The sequence below is a fragment of the Antennarius striatus genome, chromosome 15 (assembly GCF_040054535.1).
Source record: "Antennarius striatus isolate MH-2024 chromosome 15, ASM4005453v1, whole genome shotgun sequence".
Taxonomy (NCBI): Eukaryota; Metazoa; Chordata; class Actinopteri; order Lophiiformes; family Antennariidae; genus Antennarius; species Antennarius striatus.
Genome location: NC_090790.1, coordinates 15763833 through 15783372, shown reverse-complemented (window position 1 = coordinate 15783372; position 19540 = coordinate 15763833). Strand labels below are relative to the sequence as shown.

The 19540-nt window shown below is 40.6% G+C and overlaps 1 protein-coding gene across 3 annotated transcripts in view; it reads left to right on the top strand.

The window, feature by feature from the left end:
• LOC137608431 (calcium/calmodulin-dependent protein kinase type II subunit beta) overlaps nt 1-18897 on the top strand; it is a 31047-nt gene extending 12150 nt beyond the window's left edge. The window contains exons 7-21 of one of the 3 annotated variants that reach the window (XM_068334808.1): nt 2384-2486; nt 2833-2916; nt 3000-3094; nt 3182-3304; nt 4087-4170; nt 5201-5243; nt 6038-6109; nt 7090-7127; nt 11103-11171; nt 12529-12573; nt 13061-13109; nt 13553-13628; nt 13710-13804; nt 13974-14210; nt 15258-18897. In XM_068334808.1, the coding sequence (XP_068190909.1) occupies nt 2384-2486; nt 2833-2916; nt 3000-3094; nt 3182-3304; nt 4087-4170; nt 5201-5243; nt 6038-6109; nt 7090-7127; nt 11103-11171; nt 12529-12573; nt 13061-13109; nt 13553-13628; nt 13710-13804; nt 13974-14209 (1212 nt within the window). In that variant the 3' untranslated portion in view covers nt 14210; nt 15258-18897. The remainder of the gene's footprint in view (nt 1-2383; nt 2487-2832; nt 2917-2999; nt 3095-3181; nt 3305-4086; nt 4171-5200; nt 5244-6037; nt 6110-7089; nt 7128-11102; nt 11172-12528; nt 12574-13060; nt 13110-13552; nt 13629-13709; nt 13805-13973; nt 14211-15257) is intronic. The other 2 variants (XM_068334809.1, XM_068334810.1) reach the window with 2 other exon arrangements.
• The last annotated feature ends 643 nt before the right edge of the window (nt 18898-19540 follow it).

The window sequence follows — 19540 nt, the reverse complement described above, 5'->3', positions numbered from 1 at the left end:
GCTAATAAAAATCATAGTAATTTTGTACAAAGTGCAACCCTGATATTCAAATTCAGGAAATCTGGATGAAAATAATGCAGTCTTGTCGTATCCTCTGAAAGCTTGTAATAAGCCCACTAATATCGCCATCTTCCTCCCGATCATACAGTATGTGAAGGCTTTGCACTCTTAAAAATCTGTATGACCGTATTTGGCCCGTGGGCCACCTGTTCTCGATCGGTTGATGTTTAAAGAATAATGAAACTCTGTATTTTCTGCTTTTGTCGCCATTGTAGTTCAGTGAATTGCTAGTGATGTTATGGTTGCTTAAATCTGGGGTCATATTTTATGTCTTTCAAGCTTTATTTTCCATCAAGATAAACAAATATATATTTGCCATCAAATAAAGTGAATAATGTGTAGATGATCACACTACAGTATAGCATAACATGCTTCTGCTATAGTCAGGTGTCAGAAGGTTATAAAATCCCAATCACACATAGATTATGCAACTGCATGAATGGGTAGTAAGGATGATGAATGTAAATTTTATGAATAAATACCTCCATGTTTCATTTAGCTGATAGCTGCTAGTAGCAGCTTTTTAACACCTCATAACGCTGTCACATCCCCGTATTGTCCTACACCTTTCAAGCTTGTTTTTTTTCCACTTGTGATAATTCTAAATATCTGTCAAAAAAATAATGTGACATTGCTGCATTGAAAATGTTTAAAAAGAAGATTAGAAGTGTGTCATAAACTGCTTCTATTTCAGGTAAATAGTAGTGATGTATAATATCAGAATTACTTTTTGGTCACCCATAGTTAAAATCCTGCTGTGTGGTTGGTGATTAACATTATTCTAATAAATGTTAATTTTAAATTGTCAATTTCAGGTTTCATCATGAGTGTTCATTAAGATGCATTGGCATATGCTTGGTTTCTTTGTTCCAATCAGGAGGGAGGAGTAGCAGTGTGTTTCCTCACCTGTCTTCTGTCTTGCCCAAATATGATCAGTTCTGGCTCTGAAAAATCAAAGAGGCCGATGGATGCGATTTACGGCATAAAAACAATTTCACACTCCCCTATAGCTTTCTATTGACCGCACCGACAAGAAAATTATGTAAGTCTTGAAAAAAACAGTTCTAAGTCTTTGAATGAGTCTTTTGGACCCAAATCAACCTTATCTAATTGCAATGTTAAATCATCCAAAAGAGGGTCTCCTGCAGCTGGAACAGTTGTTGCTGTTCTACTTTGGCGGACTGATTATGGGTTGTGATGCCACAGATCAATCACCCTCATTATTGTTGGCCTTTGTGTGTTATTCATCAGATTGGTGTTACATCAGCTTCTGAGCCGGAAAGGCAAAAGAAGACAAGCTGCGTTTGCTCTTCCTCAAGTAAACAAATGACAAAAAACACTTTTAAAGACCCATCTGTCCACCTCAGTCTCCCAGTGTGTGTGTGTGTGTGTGTGTGTGTGTGTGTGTGTGTGTGTGTGTGTGTGTGTGTGTGTGTGTGTGTGTGTGTGTGTGTGTGTGTGTGTGTACTATAATATGTGTTGCTTTGAATGTGTGAGTGTTGTTGAAGCTATTCTTGGTCCTTTGAGCTGCATTTGGCTTTTTTGGTTGTTTTCATTTCTGTCTTCCTTTTAAATTCTTATGGAAACCATAACTCATAAGCAATGGAAGGGAAAGGAGCAAAGCTGAAACAAAAGGTGGAACATGCTTCCAAAATCAGATCAGTTCTCTTTTATGTTTACCCACTGCGCTCAGATTGAGCTAGATAGCTGACAGAAATTGATGATGTCTATTATTGAGGAATCAGACAACATCAATTATCGACACATCAACCACAAAAAACACGCGATATTACAAGTCACAAGTCTCTGGCATGGTGAGGGTTAAGACGTTCTTAATCTCTGATCTTAAAGTCCATGAAATGATGAAAAACCTGCTTTAATGGTGCAAAAAAATAATTTCAAACTTAAGACCATATACAGAAGTGACTACAATACACAAAATGACTTAAAACAAAAACCAAAATGACAACAAAACAACAGGCTTTCAGGACAAAAATGACAGCGATGCAAAAACAACCACTTTTGAGAATAGAAACCAAAAACAACCACAGAGAGAAAGATAACTAAAAATCGCTACAAATGCTATGTGACTACATGGAGACAAAGTAAAATTCTATAAAAACAACAGCTTTTTATTGACTCTATTTAATTGTGTAGTATTTATAAATATTTATTTGACTTTTGGTTATATGATGAAATGAAGATAGAAAGGGTTTTTTTTTCCATTTGTTGCTTTATTCAGACTCACTCAGGAGCTTAAAGATGTCATTTGTGTCCTAAAGGAGCTTCTGTCTGACATGACTGCGTTTGGTTTGTTCATCAGCCAGAGAACCTGCTGCTGGCCAGCAAGTGTAAGAATGCTGCAGTGAAGCTGGCCGACTTTGGACTGGCTATCGAGGTTCAAGGAGACCAACAGGCTTGGTTCGGTATGTGACACAATGACACACATATTTGGAGCGCAAAAACCATACAAACAGCTTTTTTTCTTTGCTTTGAGTTTGTGGAAAATAATTAGCCAATGCATCACAATGTCCTTGTATAGTATAGACCCTGTTGTGTAGTCTGCAGTTGGTCTTTTGTGCCCTGAATCCCCTAATACAATTAGTTGGACATAATTATGAGCCCCGAGGCACAATTCACAACTCCTTATTGATCTCATGAAGATTGGCTTCATGTTGGAGAAACAACTGATGCTATTATTTGTTTTGGAGGAGTAATTTTCCAGAAATGGGTCCCTGACTTTTGTATTCCATGTCTGGTGCCTGTGCGCAGGCTTTGCAGGGACTCCTGGCTACTTGTCCCCAGAAGTGCTGAGGAAGGAGGCGTACGGTAAACCTGTAGACATCTGGGCATGTGGTAAGCTATTTGTCTTTTTCACCGCCACCTCCTCTCACTGTATCTCATCAGTCAGACTCAGATTGTGTTTTCATCTGTACTAGGTGTCATTCTCTACATCCTTCTGGTTGGATACCCTCCGTTCTGGGACGAGGACCAACACAAACTCTACCAGCAAATCAAAGCCGGAGCGTACGATGTGAGCCTGCCTCGACTGTGATCATCTCTTAATTTAAATCAGAAGTGATGTTGCTCATATATTTTCTTTGGTTTGTGTGTGCTTTAGTTTCCTTCCCCTGAGTGGGACACGGTGACTCCAGAGGCTAAAAATCTAATCAACCAGATGCTGACGATCAACCCAGCCAAGAGAATCACCGCCCAAGAGGCCCTGAAGCACCCATGGGTCTGCGTAAGTGCACATATATGTACAGACTCGAAATTCGTGTAAATTAATAATCCTTTAGCAGCAAGTTTTTGAACATCTGTCGAAAGCTGACAAACATCAACACCATCTGTTTCCAAGCTTGCAATATTGGAAGATTGGGGGTCAGCTTATCTTGAATGTTCCACAGGAGGGCAAAAGCACAAAATATGGCAGGGATAAAGACCTGAAAGAGCTCTTCATCACCGGCCATATCAGGATGACCCACTTAGGAGCTCACTCAGAGTATCATCGTACGGGTGGATCGAGTGTTTATCTGAAACTGAGCAGCTTTTCTGAGATTTATCGAACTACCAGTTTGTTTGCAATAAAATACATCATGCAGAAAAGAATTACCCAATAAATTCACCTTCATCATAAGTATTGTATGACTGATACTGTTTAGATTCTATCTCTACTGTTAACGCATACCTTTGGGTGGCATGTCTGTCTCAAAGCACTCTTAATTTTACTTAAGAATTACAATGAATACATCCTCCACTGCTTTGTAGAGCAGTATAATGCCCATGCTACATGTGTCCTATTATAAACCATGTTATGAAACAGAATCACGATACATAATGGTGATTGTCAGAACACCAAAAATCCAAGCTGAATGTATTTAGCTCTGGGATTTTTGCCAGAAATGTCAGAATCATTGTATTCTAGGGAAGCAAGTATCTGCTCAGCTCCCGCCCACATGAACCTGTCACTGCTGGAGCGTCTTCTAATGTTTTATTTTTGGCATCTCTTTCTCTGTCTCCCCACAGCAACGCTCCACAGTGGCCTCCATGATGCACAGACAAGAGACAGTCGAGTGCCTGAAGAAGTTCAACGCCAGGAGGAAACTCAAGGTTTGACAATACAAGCTCTGATTTTGAAAAAATCATTCAGCTCCTCTTGAGGACCAAATATCATCAGACAAACTGGTCAACATGAATCCTCACACTGAATATTTCTTTCCTCCTGACTATCTAAAGCCTCTCTCACGTGTGAAGTATGTGATGTTGTTGTCTTTGTTAATCTCACGCCTTTTTGTCATTCGGCCATTGGCACCTCATGTGTGCCAATGCGTCTGGTCATGTGATTTTTCTATTTAGCCAATTAAGCTTTGGTAAGACTATCGCGTCAAAATCCATGCCAAGAAAACTTAATTTTTAGTTGGTGAGTCAGAACGGCAGTGAGTCATGACATCAGGAAGAATGTCTGTGGCCTTTGACTGGTCTGTGCCTGTGCCTACACCTTCTCCCAGTCCTCCGTTCCCTCACCAACAAATAAATAAATCTGAGAGCTGCTGCACATCCCTGCGTGTGTAATAGATTGATCACAATCTGCAGATGATTAATAGCTGATGGGATAAAAGTGGCTAATAATCCATCAATAATGATGAAAATATTGATGGTATCATCTGCAGTCTTCCCCTAGTCAAAACGTAAGTGTGTCGCTGTTGATGACATTTACCCATGATGCACAGCAGCTTAACTTCCTTACTGGTTTAAATTCCTGACATGCTGACAGGATCCAAAGTTAATTAACGTTCTGTGTTCTAAATGTCCTAAAGGTTCCGTACACGGTCCAGGTTCACATAGTGAAACAATCCAGGTTCACATAGTGAAACAGTCCAGGTTCATACAGTGAAGTAGTCCAGGTTCATGAGTGAAATAGTCCGGCTTCATAGAGGGAAACAGTCCAGGTTCATCCAGTGAAATTGCCCAATCAGTTTCTGTCACTTCAGTGCTCCAAGAATGCTGCTGGTCAAACCCCACTTTAACCCCAACAAATGCTCACACTGCGTTGTTCACATTTTTACACCAGGCAGACATTGCACCTGACAAGGTGAACGTTTTCAAAAGGGTCTGTTAACCGTCCTCTTTTTTCCCACAGGGCGCCATTTTGACCACTATGCTTGTCTCCAGGAACTTCTCTGGTGAGTGGTGCTCCTTGAAATGCGTGTGTTTGTGTGTGTGCATCCGTGCGTGTGTGCAAGTGCATTTGTGTGCATGTAAGTGGTGGTGGGGGGGGGGGACATAATGACATGCCATCTGTCTTCTTCACACATACACATGGTATGATAATGTGTGTCACTGTTTTTTGAGTATAAAATTGTTAGCATCAAAAAGTTCTGCAAACCAAGAGTGTGTTTGGGTTGACCACCCTTGAAGTCTGATTGGCCTCCCTGTTAGGTAATTCCTGATTGGCTGTCTAACTCGTTAGGGGTGGGACTAAGGTTTGAACCAAATGTCAGAAAATATTCCAAATCAGAACTGTATTCTTTGAACAAATGCTGATACCAATGTGGTTCCAGATTTCACAGGCAGATTTTCATGGTTCAGGAGTCACATTGTTAGGATCAGACTGTCGTAGGACTGTTTATTTTAGGTGACATGACATAATGGGGAAAGAAGCTGCCTTGGTGGAGGTTTGTGCTCTCTGACAGACGTCTAGTTATAAGTAGCCTGAAATAAAAACATCAGCGGAAAAAAAGGTTCAGTTTTCAAATCTTGCAATGTTACAGAAAGTGTCTTCATCCAGACTCAAAAATAATAAGGGCTTCTTCCTTTCTGCTTCCTGAAGCCTTCTACAAGATTTTGTCCAATCTTTCAAATAGTTTCTGTCGACCTGCAAACAAACAGACAGACAAACAAAGTTTGTATTTTCTTAAATCAATAGAAAGGATTTATTAATCATCTATCGATTTCCTCCATCCTTTCTGTCTCCCAGTGGGACGTCAGACTACAGCCCCAGCCTCCGTCAGCGCCGTGGCTGGAACGACTGCTGGTATCGTGGAGCAAGGTAACCTCACATTTTACCGTCTCCTCTCATAAAACTCCTGTTTCCCCCACTGATCTTGTAGCAGATGCAATTAAATGGAAATCCCAGAGCCTCACACACTCCCTCAGCTTGTTTTAATCTCTCCTTTGAAATCTTTCCCCTTCTCTAATGCTTCTCAAATGTTTGCCAAGGTAAGCAGCCTCAAGTCAGATCTGGGAGTGCACTACTGCTCAGATGTCTCGTGGGTTATTGCTTCTCTGTTGTGCAATACAGTCACATGGTAGAGTTAGGAGACAAATTGCATGCAGTTGGCTATGATGTCACAAGTGGAGAAAAAAAAGGTGCAAATGAACAAAGATCTTTCTTAAAAGTTGAGACTCGCACATTTATCCTGGCAGAACCGTCGATTTCTTCCTCATTTATAGTTGCAGTTCCTGCACGTCGATGAACTTTGCAGCGATTCCAACTAGTCCAGTCGACTCTTCAGATTAACAAAACCCATTATCACATACCTGCATCTGCACTTTCCTCATGCATTCCCCCCTAATCCCGCCTCTATCTGTGCCTGTGCGTGCGTCTGAGAGAGTGTATCTGGATTATATGGAGAATTAGTAGACTTTATCATGCCCTCTGCTTATCTAATGTTTTTGGGCAGTTGATCGGGGTGAGGACATGCCAGTTGGAGGAAGTTTTTTAATGTGCGTTTGGTTTTTAATGTTTTACAGGATGGAGGGAGGAGTTGGGTTTTTTTGTCAGAGGGAGGGATGAATTCATTTTTTTCCTCCCTGTAAGGGTGGAGAAAGGGAGGACTGGTGGCGAGATGAGCATTGTTACTCTGTTTGTGGTCTGCATGCTTTGATGAGCAGGTGAAATTGCAGCCAATGTATGCATGGGTGTCATCTGCGGCTGTTTGCGTGAGCAGATTTAGAGAGTTGTGCTCATCTGAAGGTGTATGATGTGTACTCTTCCATCTGAGGGTGTGTCGTTCTGCCTCTCTGCAGCAGCCAAGAGTCTCCTCAACAAGAAGGCTGATGTCAAGGTAAGCTAGCTCGTCTCCTCTCATCATGTTTTCATTCTCCGCTGTGTTCCACAGACGCCCTTTGGGTTATTATTCCATAAATATTTTGATGACGAAAAAATGACTTGGCCAAGTGCAGTGGCTCTTTTATATTTTAAGGTTATTGTTTTTGGCATTAAAGACACAATCTATCCTTCACTGTATTTGGCCTTGAATTCAGTAGAGGTCTCAATAAGAGTACCTTTATTCATGGATAATACATCTGACTGCTGAAGAATACCTTCCTCTAATTCAGCTGAACCACAGTTAACATCCATTTTTGTAAAAATAGTCAATGTAACTTATTTTGCTAAAGTAAGTGGATCAAAAATCTGTCTCCATGTCTGCGTCAAACTTTCATGGCTGTACTTTTTTTTAAAAACAAAACCTTTAAAATAATATGATTAGTTAATCTCAGATTCTACATGTTGGTTCAGTTAAGAATGATTTGCACTAAAACAACTAGATAGAAACCTGTCCTGGAGTTTTTGTGTAATCCTGCTGAGAAACAAAAATTTTTTACGCTACGGTAATTTCAAATGTACGTAAAAACAAACTACGAGGATGACAAATCAAATATTGGCTGTGATACTTTTATTTTGAAGGTTGCACCTCTCTCTACTGATGATACCTCAGCTCTAGCTTACAGTGTTATCATAATTTGGCTCAGCTGGCATCTCTTCACCACAGACAGTTTTCACCCAAAATTCTTCCAGACACATAAGGAAACTCTTTTCTGTGTGTTTTTCTGTTTCACTTCCTGAACAGAAATTTCAGCCAGTCATACATGACTGATGTCTTCCACCTCACACTGCTTGTTCTTCTCTGTCAGTATCTGTACAGTGTGTAACACTGTGCTGCCTTGTATGTAGGTTCATGTATGTGTGGTGTATTTGCTGTGTTGTCACGCATGTTTGTTTGCATGGGTCTTTGTCTAAACTCTGTTCAGTGTGCTTGAATTGGTTTAATTCATCTCAGATCCAGGATATCATGTGCAGACTCTCAAAGAATGGTTGGTACTGAATTTATTTTATTGTGACAGCATAAATCATAACATCAACAGACTGTCATGGGAGATTAGAACTGTTTTTAGAGGTGATATATAGTTGGTCTAAACCTGTGAATGTATTTAAATAACTTGTCCCAGTTAGATAAGATGTGCTCGCACGATGGATGAAAAATGTGTGAAATATCTACATGTCATTCACAGAAAATAATAGGTTCACGCACTCCGGGATAAACATCTTTTTAAGGAGCTAATATGTTGTGTTCGTGCAATGTGGAACTTTTAGAACAAGAGGATGACCTGTTGACAAAAGATGGATGGAGCTCTTTATTTAAGATTACACGTTTATGCGTGAAAGAGTTCTGTCTTGTTAAAGGATCACTTTTTGTTTTGTTTTTTTCTAAAAAACATCCAATTTATTGCCATAAAATATTTTTTTCCAGGTGTCCCTCTCCTCAGAAAAACTTTCCAGTTCCACATGAGATTTGTAATTTCTCTTGTGAGTTCTGGTTTTTCCCCAGACTTTCCTCCCAGTTAGATCATGTGAACCACCAAATGCTTTCTAATGCAAACCCAAACAACCTTGAATGATTAATTTTGACTGGTTAATGGTGAAGCAGCTTCACTTCCTCCTCTTCTCCCTCATTCTCTCTTGACCTGTTTTCCTGTGACACACTCTCCTTCACTGACCTCCATCTCCTTTATCTCAGCAACTCTCTCCTCTTCTCTTCCCCTGCTCTCCTCTCTAATCTCAGATTATTCCCCACCAGATGATTAATCTGTCCTTACATAATCACAGTTTCTCTCATGGCCGCACCCCAACGTCACGCAAATGCAAACAACCCGAGAACTATTTTGATATTCCTGGATTTATTCATCTATCCTCTATCTCTCACTTTTCTCCCACTGTTTTTCACTGTCACCTCAGTTTCTATCATTTCCCTAGGAATATGTTCACATCTTCTGTCAAAATAATGAGAGAAAATTACCCCTAGTGTCGAGGGACAGTTATAACTAAGGACGAGTGGCTTCATTATAAAAGCCATGTCCATAAATAGATTTAAACACCTCACTGTGTTATTTTAAGTAAATGCTGTCGTGTCCTGATAACAAGATATGAGCAACACAAGATAGGAGCAACACAGGAAGCACTGATTTGTTGGTTAAAACATGGATAGATTTGGTCATGAGGTTGTGATGACAATTATGAACGAGTAGTCAAACACATGAAATATGATCACGTGACCTCAACGTCCTAAAACATTCCCCTCAGCTAAATTGAGGTTCATTACAGGCATCTTTTGAGCTGTCAGCTACTCATCAGATGCCGATCGGGTACTCATCAGATACGCATGAGATATTCATCAGTGGTACAGTATATTCTGCACTATAAGGCACACCAAAAAGCCCATAATTCTCTCATAACCTCTCATAATCCAGTGCGCCTTATACTTTACTTATTAGTACTTAATGAACTAGAAACGTCATGTCTAAAGGAGCCAGTTGAGATGGTTTGGGACACTTCAGAACTCCCCAGGAGGACGTGGAGGTCCATGACGGATGATGGATGGATGAATGAATGGATGGATGAGAGTTGAACTTCTTGTGTCGACGGAACAGCTGGCTGATGTGACTGAGCAGCGTTAGTGGTTTCTCTCCTGCTATGAACGACACGCTGCTTCAATTATCTCCTCTTAACACATAAAATCCAGCCCAGTGTTCCAGTTAGTCTTGGTGGTTTGCACCACGTACGTCTCCTGTGTCAGGAAATAACAACACCACATGAGATGGATGCAGCTGATGAGTTTTAGATTTGACCAAATCGTTGTTTATCCCTCGAGCTGGTTTGCCTGCAGGATCAACATCTCAGCCCAAACCATCCAACGGAGAAGTCATGCTTTAAAACGGTTGATTTCCATCACGCTCATGGGCGATGGGTCGACCTCAGCGGTCGTCTAAGCCTTGTTTTTTCTGTTGGAGCTATGGTTTGAGATTTAGTCAAGATGATTGATCACAGCAGATGTGTGGAAGTTCAACTGTCGTATTTTCTTAGTCTGAAGAGCAAGAAGGGTTAGGTATCAATACAATTCCCATTAAGAATCATTTGAATCAGTAATGACTGACCCCAAGTGCAAGTAATATTACAATAAATTAATAAAAATCTCTCTTAATATAACTTGTACCGGTTTAGATGCTTTGTTTTCATGGGTTTCCACTTTACACAGTTTTTACAAATGAAACAAATGATGTTCCTTCATATTTAATTTTGGTTCTATAGTAGACATGTTCATTAATTTGGTTTCCAGCACGAAGCTGCTGCATCACATCTGACTCTATGGTTTTGTGCATGATGTCGTAGAAGAAGAGGAGTTGATGCTACATCTTAACATGGTGTCTGCATATGCAGCATGTTGTTGACTGTTTATGTGTGTTTGTGAACATCCTGTTTAGCTTCACAGTTATTCCATATCCTCCATCTACTTGACCTCACCTTGTTGTGAGAGATGCTAATGTCTGCTGGATGACTTTCTTCAGTTCTGGCAAAAAGGATGTGTTGCTTGTTTCTTTGTATTAGACAGATGTTGTTTAGGTGCACAGCTGTCATTGGTTTAAACAGACATCTGCCTGTGAAGGGCAATGAAAATGCAAAATTACCCACACTGACTGGGAATTTTTGCTGAAAATGAACGGACACGAACTGTGTGAAACATTTCTATCTAGTTTTTACTGCAGGAATAAAAGTGTGGGGGGGGGGATCAGTCTGGTTCTGTTACCCCAAACCCTCGAGGTTGGATCACAGCACTCTGTCTTCCTGTTATTTTTGTCTCTGGAGCACTGTCCGCCATTTCTACCTGTATTACACTGCTTTTAACACAGCAACCGCCCACTTCACAACTCTCACATGCCATTGTTTCTGCACACTAATGTAGCACTTTGTGTTTCCTGCACAGCCCCAGACAAACAGCACGAGAAACAGCATAGTCACCAGTCCCAAAGGCAACGTCCCCTCAGCTGCACTGGTATACAGCTCTGTGTCCGTCTGTCTGACCGTCCGTCACCATAAACATGCTGAGTGTGTAGGTGTGTGTGTGTGTGTGTGTGTGTGTGTGTGTGTGTGTGTGTGTGTGTGTGTGTGTGTGTGTGTGTGTGTGTGTGTGTGTGTGTGTGTGTGTGTGTGTGTGTGTGTGTGCAGGAGCGATGGGAATGACGTTTGGACAACAGATCAGTGTGATTCGTTGCTTGGCGTCCGTTGTGGACGTGGATGTTTTCTAAGAGGGGGGAAAAAAGATGTGTTAGGACCAGCTATGTGAGATTTAAAGGTGTTTTACTGTGTGGTGAACTGCAGCCAGGGGGGAGCGCTGCTCAGATTTGTGATCATTAGATAGCCTGTCAGCATTCTGCAAGTAAAAGTGTTGTGAAATATAACCTGTGCTACTTGTGTCCAGGTACTGCGGTCTTTACAGAAGTGAATTCAATCATTCACCCATGCTAAGAAAATAGGAGTTTGAATTTTACCAAAGTATTGAGCTCTTCCTTGAAGAAAGGTTGAAGGAATTTAGTTGAGAATTTATTGAACTTAAACCTGTATGTACGCAGATCGACCATGTGACACGTGAATTTTATTTCGTTGTAATATAATTTATTCATACCGACTCAACATGAGAGGAAAAAACAGCAAACTTCAGATGGATCTTTTTGTGGAATTAAAACATATCAAGTGAAAATTCTGTTGTGATTGTTTCAAGATGCAAAGTACAGTACAGTACAAAGACCGGAACCAATCAAGAGTTCCCTCCTGTTGCAAAATACTGTACTACTTCCTGTTTCCATCAGCTACTGATAACCCCTCAATTATTACTTTTAATCTTTGGCAAAAGGTTTAGTTACTTTCAACAGCTTCTCTCTGTAATTGTAATGAAGGTGCTCTATTATATCAATTTGGGCTGTTTTGATTTTGTTCAGATGAATTGTTGGCAATAACATTAGCATAATTTGAAGGTTTTGTGTGGGATCTCATCCAACCATCCTCCATCTTTAACTCTTGATTTTAACCAACCACCCAGAACTTTGTCTGCCTTCAAACTGAATATATTCCATTCATTCCTCAGCCTGTCCATGTATTCCTCACGTCCTACTCAATGTCAGAGGTTTGCAAAGTGGGAGGTAGTTTGCTGTAAGTGAAGGATGGTGAATTAAAACTTGTGTTGTTTGGTCAAAGAGATGCATTTGACTGAGTTATTAGAGTTAAAGACACATAAATATTAAAAAATTGAGTGTTTAATGTGTTTGGGGTAGTTGTAGACATCAGACTCTCATGTTGTCATCACAACACATTCCCTTGTTTTCTTTCATCCTTTCTTTCCATTCTTCCTCTAGGAGCCTCAGACTACTGTCATCCATAATCCAGTAGATGGGATCAAGGTACATCCTCCTCTCTTCCCTCCATCTCTTTATTCCTCGTCCCTTTTTCATTATTCATCTTCGTTTTCACCCCGTGTGTGCAAACGTTTCTGCAGAACGTGTATTTTAACGTATATCTGTGTGCGTTTGTCATTGTTTTGATGCATGTGAGTGACGGGTTTTTGTCTTATCTCTGTTCAGATTGGTGGAGCTCAGTGCTTCTTGTAGGACTGACCCTCACCTCGCTGTTCAGATTTTGTGTGGCTAACAGTGGCTAACGTCATGTGCTGTACAGTCGTCTGTGTCCGCCGACACAGAGGCAGCTCAATCTGCGGATGGGATTGTGTGCAGCTGATCAAACGTATAGCTGTGTTTGTTCTTAATTTATGGCAAAAATCATGGTGTTGGCGTAGAACGGTCGCAGAGCGTGTGTGCGTGCATGACTATGGGTGTATGTAATATCTGCTTTCATGTGTTAGTACTAATGAATTGTCTGTGCGCTTTGTAGGAATCATCTGACAGCAGCAACACTACGATTGAAGATGAGGATGTAAAAGGTGCGTTACCTACTGTGGGCTAGATTCAGATATAGATGTAATTCACTTTTTCTTTTCAGGATATCAAGGTCTCTTCTAAACAGATTAGTTGTCGAGCCATCAAACACAAGAACTAATTGAGGGCAACGCAAGTCCATTTGTTTCGCACATATTGAAATGCTATAAATAGAAATTGAAAGGCCTTAGCATGACATACAAGAACACATCACCTCACCTTCCCATCATTGGAGGAGAAAAGAGAGATAAAGTTGGTTTCCTCTAAAGCACAAACACATGAAATCAAGAGACATGACGGATGATAGATGATGGGGTGGAGAAGGGAACGACTCAGCCTATTGAAAGGAAGTACTGTAGTTTACATGTGCCATAGTGGAGAGGAGATATCACGCTGTCGGGAGGATCCAAACTGAGGCGATGGTTAACTTGCCGTTTCTTCTCTGCAGCTCGCAAGCAGGAGATCATAAAGATCACGGAGCAGCTGATCGAAGCTGTCAACAATGGAGACTTTGAGGCCTACGCGTGAGTCAGTCTCTGGTTATATAAAATATCCTCATAGTTAGACATCATTACCTCATCCACCTCCCCTTCCTCTTTTCACAGGAAGATCTGCGACCCCTGTCTGACCTCGTTTGAACCGGAGGGACTGGGAAATCTGGTGGAGGGAATGGACTTCCACAGATTTTACTTTGACAATCGTGAGGCTATGATTAAATCAGATCAGTGCGACATTTTAACTGAATTGTCAGGAAATTAAGGTTCTAAAGTTGATTTTCTCTCTTTCTCTCTCTCTCTCTCTCTCTCTCTCTCTCTCTCTCTCTCTCTCTCTCTCTCTCTCTCTCTGTCTCTCTCTCTCATTCTCATAAGTCTTGTCCAAGAACAGCAAACCCATCCACACCACCATCCTCAACCCTCATGTGCACATGATTGGGGAGGATGCTGCCTGCATCGCCTATATCCGCCTGACGCAGTTTGTCGACGGACAGGGTCGTCCCCGCTCCAGCCAATCAGAAGAGACTAGAGTATGGCACCGCAGGGACAGCCGATGGCAAAACGTTCACTTCCACTGCTCGGGCGCTCCTGCAGCCCCACTGCAGGGATGAGGTAAGCATTTACGCACAGAACGGCAGAATAACATAAGTAGTATCAAGACAGATGTCTATTTGTCTATTCTTACCCTGGGTCAGGTCGTTGTGTTAATGGCTGGAGGTGTTTGTGTCAATTGTGATGGTGAAAGCTGTTATGTGCAACTTAGAAAATGTTAATCGACATTAAAAGTGTCCTGTATATCATGAATAAAAACCTGATTATCACTAAGTGTAGTCCTGCAGTTCCTCATCTTTTCCACTAGATGGTGACTGTATACATAGACGTCAGAAGCCTGCACTGCCCCTCCAAACGCTCTGCTACTTGACAGATGATCACCAAGGATGCAGAGCAATAATCCCCATCTGTTTTTCCAAAACAAAACGTCTTTCAGTATCAGAAAATAAAGAAAATGAAGAAAATGTAAGTGATGTATTCTTTGCATGTGGACCAGTACCAATTGACCCACGGACCGCCACTGGTTCGTGACCTGTGGGATTGAAGACCACTGACCTAGAGCAATAACAACAGGTTTGAGGGAAAGTACTGCGGATTTGTGACTCACAGAACCTCACACATGAGTCTGATCAGGCCAAAAGAGGCAAACGATTCTCTCCAGAACACATGTCAGCACATAAGCTACTGTATGTTCCTGGACTCTGGAACACAAAAGGAACTCTACCTGAGGACCCCAGGTAACGCAGAACTGAAAAGCCAGACAGATAGCTGGAGACGACGCCATGAAGGGCCTGAGGTTAATCAGTTAAATCAGAAAGTTGATTCTAAAACATGCAGAAAGGCTCAAACAGATGGGATGTAAACACTCCTCTTTGTTCTGATTAAATCCTGGTTCACAAGTCAATCAGGCAGGAGAATGTGCCTGTGCTTTTAACGGTTCAGATGAATCTAATTTTTTAAATACTTCCAGGATAACAAGAGTGCAGAAGCTTTGTGGTCCACTGCTTGAAGCTGAGTTGATAAGGCGGAGTTTACTATTTTTTTATTGGGCCTCGTGGTTTAACCCCACCGTCTAAAGATGATTTACGGTACCTCCTGTCTTTTCAGGTACCTGACACTGACCTGGAGACAAAGGAATCAGCGAGAGTCCATCAGCTCTGAGAGAGAGGCGCAGGTGGATGTAGGGTGACCTGAAGGTGGTCCTCGTGCTCTCTGCACCCACACCTTGCTCTTCTCTCTCTACAACCGCTACCACAGACGCTCCCATTGCCAAAACCTGCAGCAGAGGCCAAGGCAGCAGAAAAAGCGCTTTTGCCTGCATCTTGTTTTGCGGCTGCAGCCCAACATAAATGGACAAGACTTACTTTCCCTCCAACATATAATAATAGTTTCTTGTATAATTGTGGCTGCGGTCTGTTGTTGTGCTCTTTCAACTGTACAGTCATCATTTTAAAGCCCTCATCTTCTTTTTTAAGACGAGCATGACCCGTGTTCCTATTACCAGTGGCTGTTTTTCTGCACGACTAAGGCTGCCTGTGTGAGATGAACCAACACGTGTCTCACAGAGAGAGACCAGTGGATGTATTTAGTGACCCCCGTTTATTGTTTTCCCTCTTCTTCTGGAGTCTAGTTGCCCCCGAACCTCCGCCGCCGTGTGCACATTGGACCCTCTGACCGGCTCTGTGAGACAGTGACAGCCATGCAGCATGCTAAGATATTCCTGTGGTTCTTAATCGATGCTCTATGTACTGAACGTTGCAAGTTAACTACTGAAATTATGACGATGGTTGAGATTATAGTATCAACAACGTTTATGTAAATTTCCAGTTTCTTTGTGGTGACTTGACTACAGTTATCCTGTAATTAATTGCATGATATTCCGAATTAATAAGTCAGGTGTTATCGTACATTTTGTTGGTTTTCCTCGTATTGGATGGAGCTGTTGGTGAGCTTTAATCTATTGCCTCTATTTTCTGGGCTTTGTAAGTGCATCAACTATTTTTGTGTTAATATAATAGTGAGGTTTATGAGGATAATGAAGAGGATGAGCCTTTTAAAGATGTTTCTGGGTGCAGGTCGGTTTAACTGTGGATCTTAACTGTGTGTGACTTAAAGGAACATTTCACTTAGAAAGAAAACTCTTCTCATTGTATACTCATACCATTGGAAAAGCTTCTTAGTCCGTAAAACATTTCTGGGGCTGTGCAGTAAAACAGCATTGCAGCATCCTGATAAACACCTGCAGACAATGGACTAGTATAAATAAAACAGGTATGAAATGACGTTAGTAATACTCGTAAGGTGTGACTCACATCTAAAGAAGAACACAAACAGAGCTCTTTAATGAACTATATGTTAGGATGTACACAACATGAAATGCTCTACTGGTCAAAATCCAGTCATTTTAGAAACTTTTCAAAAGTTTTGACACAAATCAAAAGTCATATTTGATGAATGGTCATCATAAAACAGCTGTGCCGGATAGAAATAATTTAAATAAAAGAAAATCATGGTCTGTCAGACGTTTCTTATGCATCAGTCAGGGAAAAGGAGATCCGTGAGGTTTCCTTCTGTAACAAGCAGCAAAAAATTGTAGCATGAAGTGTTTGAATGAATTTGCCTCAAGCGAACTTGATGTCATTTGTCCTGCGATGTGATGCAATGGCGATCCGTTGTTCAGCTCTGATTTAAAGCTGAACTCTTCAGCAGTCTCAGAGATGGATGTGTTCGCGTGCGCCTCGTCTGAGGGAGGTACGCCGGCTCGAAGGGAATCAAATGCACCCAAGACCCCATCAACAACAACTAACCAAAAAAAATATCCTGCAGCCTTGGAGCTGACAGAAGAACTTTAGTAGAACTCTCCTTGCTGTTGTGAGGTGTGTCAGGTGAACAGAAGTGTGTCCAGGTCACTAATCCTGGAGGATCTCACCCAGCAGTATGCTAAAATGGGTTCGAGCTGGTGCATCTTTCTCAGACAGGACGTCTGCTTTTAGATTAGATAGATTGACTTCATCTCGAAGGGTATAAATGACATCTCTTCAAATTATTTGGAATCACCTACACTGTTGGATTATTCTTCATAAGAAAATTAATCCTTGTATTTTTCAGATTTTTAGGAGAAGGCAGTTTCTCTATGAAGCCCCAGAAATGTTTTGTTGACTGAATCACCTCACGGGACTGTCCATCTGAATGGGAAGGAGGGTGACATGATGACAATAATGCAATTTTATTTTTTTGGGTGAACTATTGATTTCATTGAAAATGCACTTTGCTTTTCAAAGTTTAGCCTTTTATTTCTGAAGTAAAGTGTATCTTGAAAAGCTAAATATTGAGCATGTTACTTGAACAGAAGCCTTGAATTTTTTAAAATAATTTATTCAGTAATGTTCAATAATATTTAAAACATACATACATAAATATAAAATATATTTACCGTATTCTCATTTTAAGCTTAATGCACCAATCTGTCCTCTGGAGGGTGACGGCATCACAACCATGAATCAAATAAAGGCTTCAAGGTATGAGCCGTGGTTAATGACAATCTTTGACTTTCTTTACTTATCATCTTCAGAATTTCATGTTTGTTTTGGATCCATTGAGAGAATTCAGACTTAAAGCTCTAATCCTCAATGTTGCCCTTAAAATATGAACGTTACACCTGAAATAATTCAATTTATTGTGGACCGATGGTCAAAAAAGGTTTATTAGCAATAATTTGGATTCACTTTTAAACATTTCAAAGAGATACGTTTGTAATTAAAAAGCAAGATGAGTCAGTCTAGTGTGTTTGTGCGGTAAAATACTGCAATTTTAAAGAAAAACAGGTCACGTTTCGGTGATGAATGGGTGAATTCTCATCACATAGATTTCTAGGCCACACCACACAGTGCTTTCAGAGGAAGACTGGTCCCCCACAGATCATTTGTTTTTGGCCAGGGTGTCTGGGATGCTTTCTGAAAGCTTCCAAAGAGACCCATGATTCATTTTTCTAGGTTTGACTGAGAAACACTAACAGAATGCTGCTGTATGTAAAACTGATTTTACATTAATTATACAAATGATGATTCCTCTGGTGTGCATTCCAAGTCTTATCATTATTAACGTGATCAGATGTAATCAGTGTGTGAACCAATAAAATGACAATGCAGAGAGCACCTTAGTAATGACTGAGTGCTATTTATCATCTTTATTTTCAGTACCAGTGGTAGAATTCAACCAGAGCACAAGGTCGAACAGCTCATTATCAGTAAATGGAATTAATGAATGTTGATCACAGACATGGTCTTAGATGTTGATTAAATAAATACACTAACTTAAAAGGATTTTTCATTGATTAAACCATAGCAGGACTGTATCCGCACTTTATGCCGTATTAATTTTACATTTTTTCTAATGATTTATTTCCATGTTGCTTCAGGACAAACTGAGAGCCTCATCTCACAGATAACCGAAATTAGGGTACATTTAAAAAATAACCATGTTGTTTTTAAGGCCCTTGAAAAGGAGCATTTCAATGTTTCATGAGTCAGGATTTATTAACTTGCTCTTTCAGCATCAGGACAAAGGTTGATATTCATTGCTTTGCTGTAAAGAGAAGCTGTCAGCATTGTGAATGTTGCATGTTTTCATAGGTTAATATATTTTCAGCAGGAGAGCAGGAAGTGAAGGCAAAAAAATGATTCCAGGCAGTGCAATAAAGTCATTCTAATCAGCTGTAGTGAATCATTTTTTTCAGTTCTGGTGAGGTGAGTGTCACAAAAATAAAAACACGAGTAAGGTGCAATAGCAGTTTTATGATCGAACTAAGGAAGTGCTTCACTGACAAAGAGAAGAAAATTACAATAGATTAAAACAATAGACACACAGTGGGGAAGAAATTATGTTCAGAATTGTGACATGGCTATAAAAGAAGGACTAAAATCTAAGTGAGCAGAACAAAGTTGTTAAAGTATGAGGAGAGGACCGTTCTGTGTTTGAAAAAGATGAGTAAAATTTTAGAACCAGTTGTAGTCGAACAGTTTAGAACAAATGTGAGGCGCCAATACTTCTTGTTGCTTGTGAAAATCTGTGCAGCAGAATTCTGCATCATTTGGAGTTGCTGAAAGTAGCTGTAAATGTCCAGTTTAAATGACATTATACTAGTTATTGCACGGAAAAGGGGAAAAGCATAAATAATTTCAAATCAGAGAAAGACAGGAAAGACCTGATCTGGATCCCCTGATAAATGTGACAAAAGAGGTGACAAAACTCCGTCATGGTGCTTGAGGATAAACTCAGAGAATCTTACCACAGAAAATTGACCAGTGTAAATTTTGTGATAAACGTATCGTTATGAGTCGCTTAAAAAGGAACATACAATGTCTGATTTTCATGTCAGGATTCATTAGCTT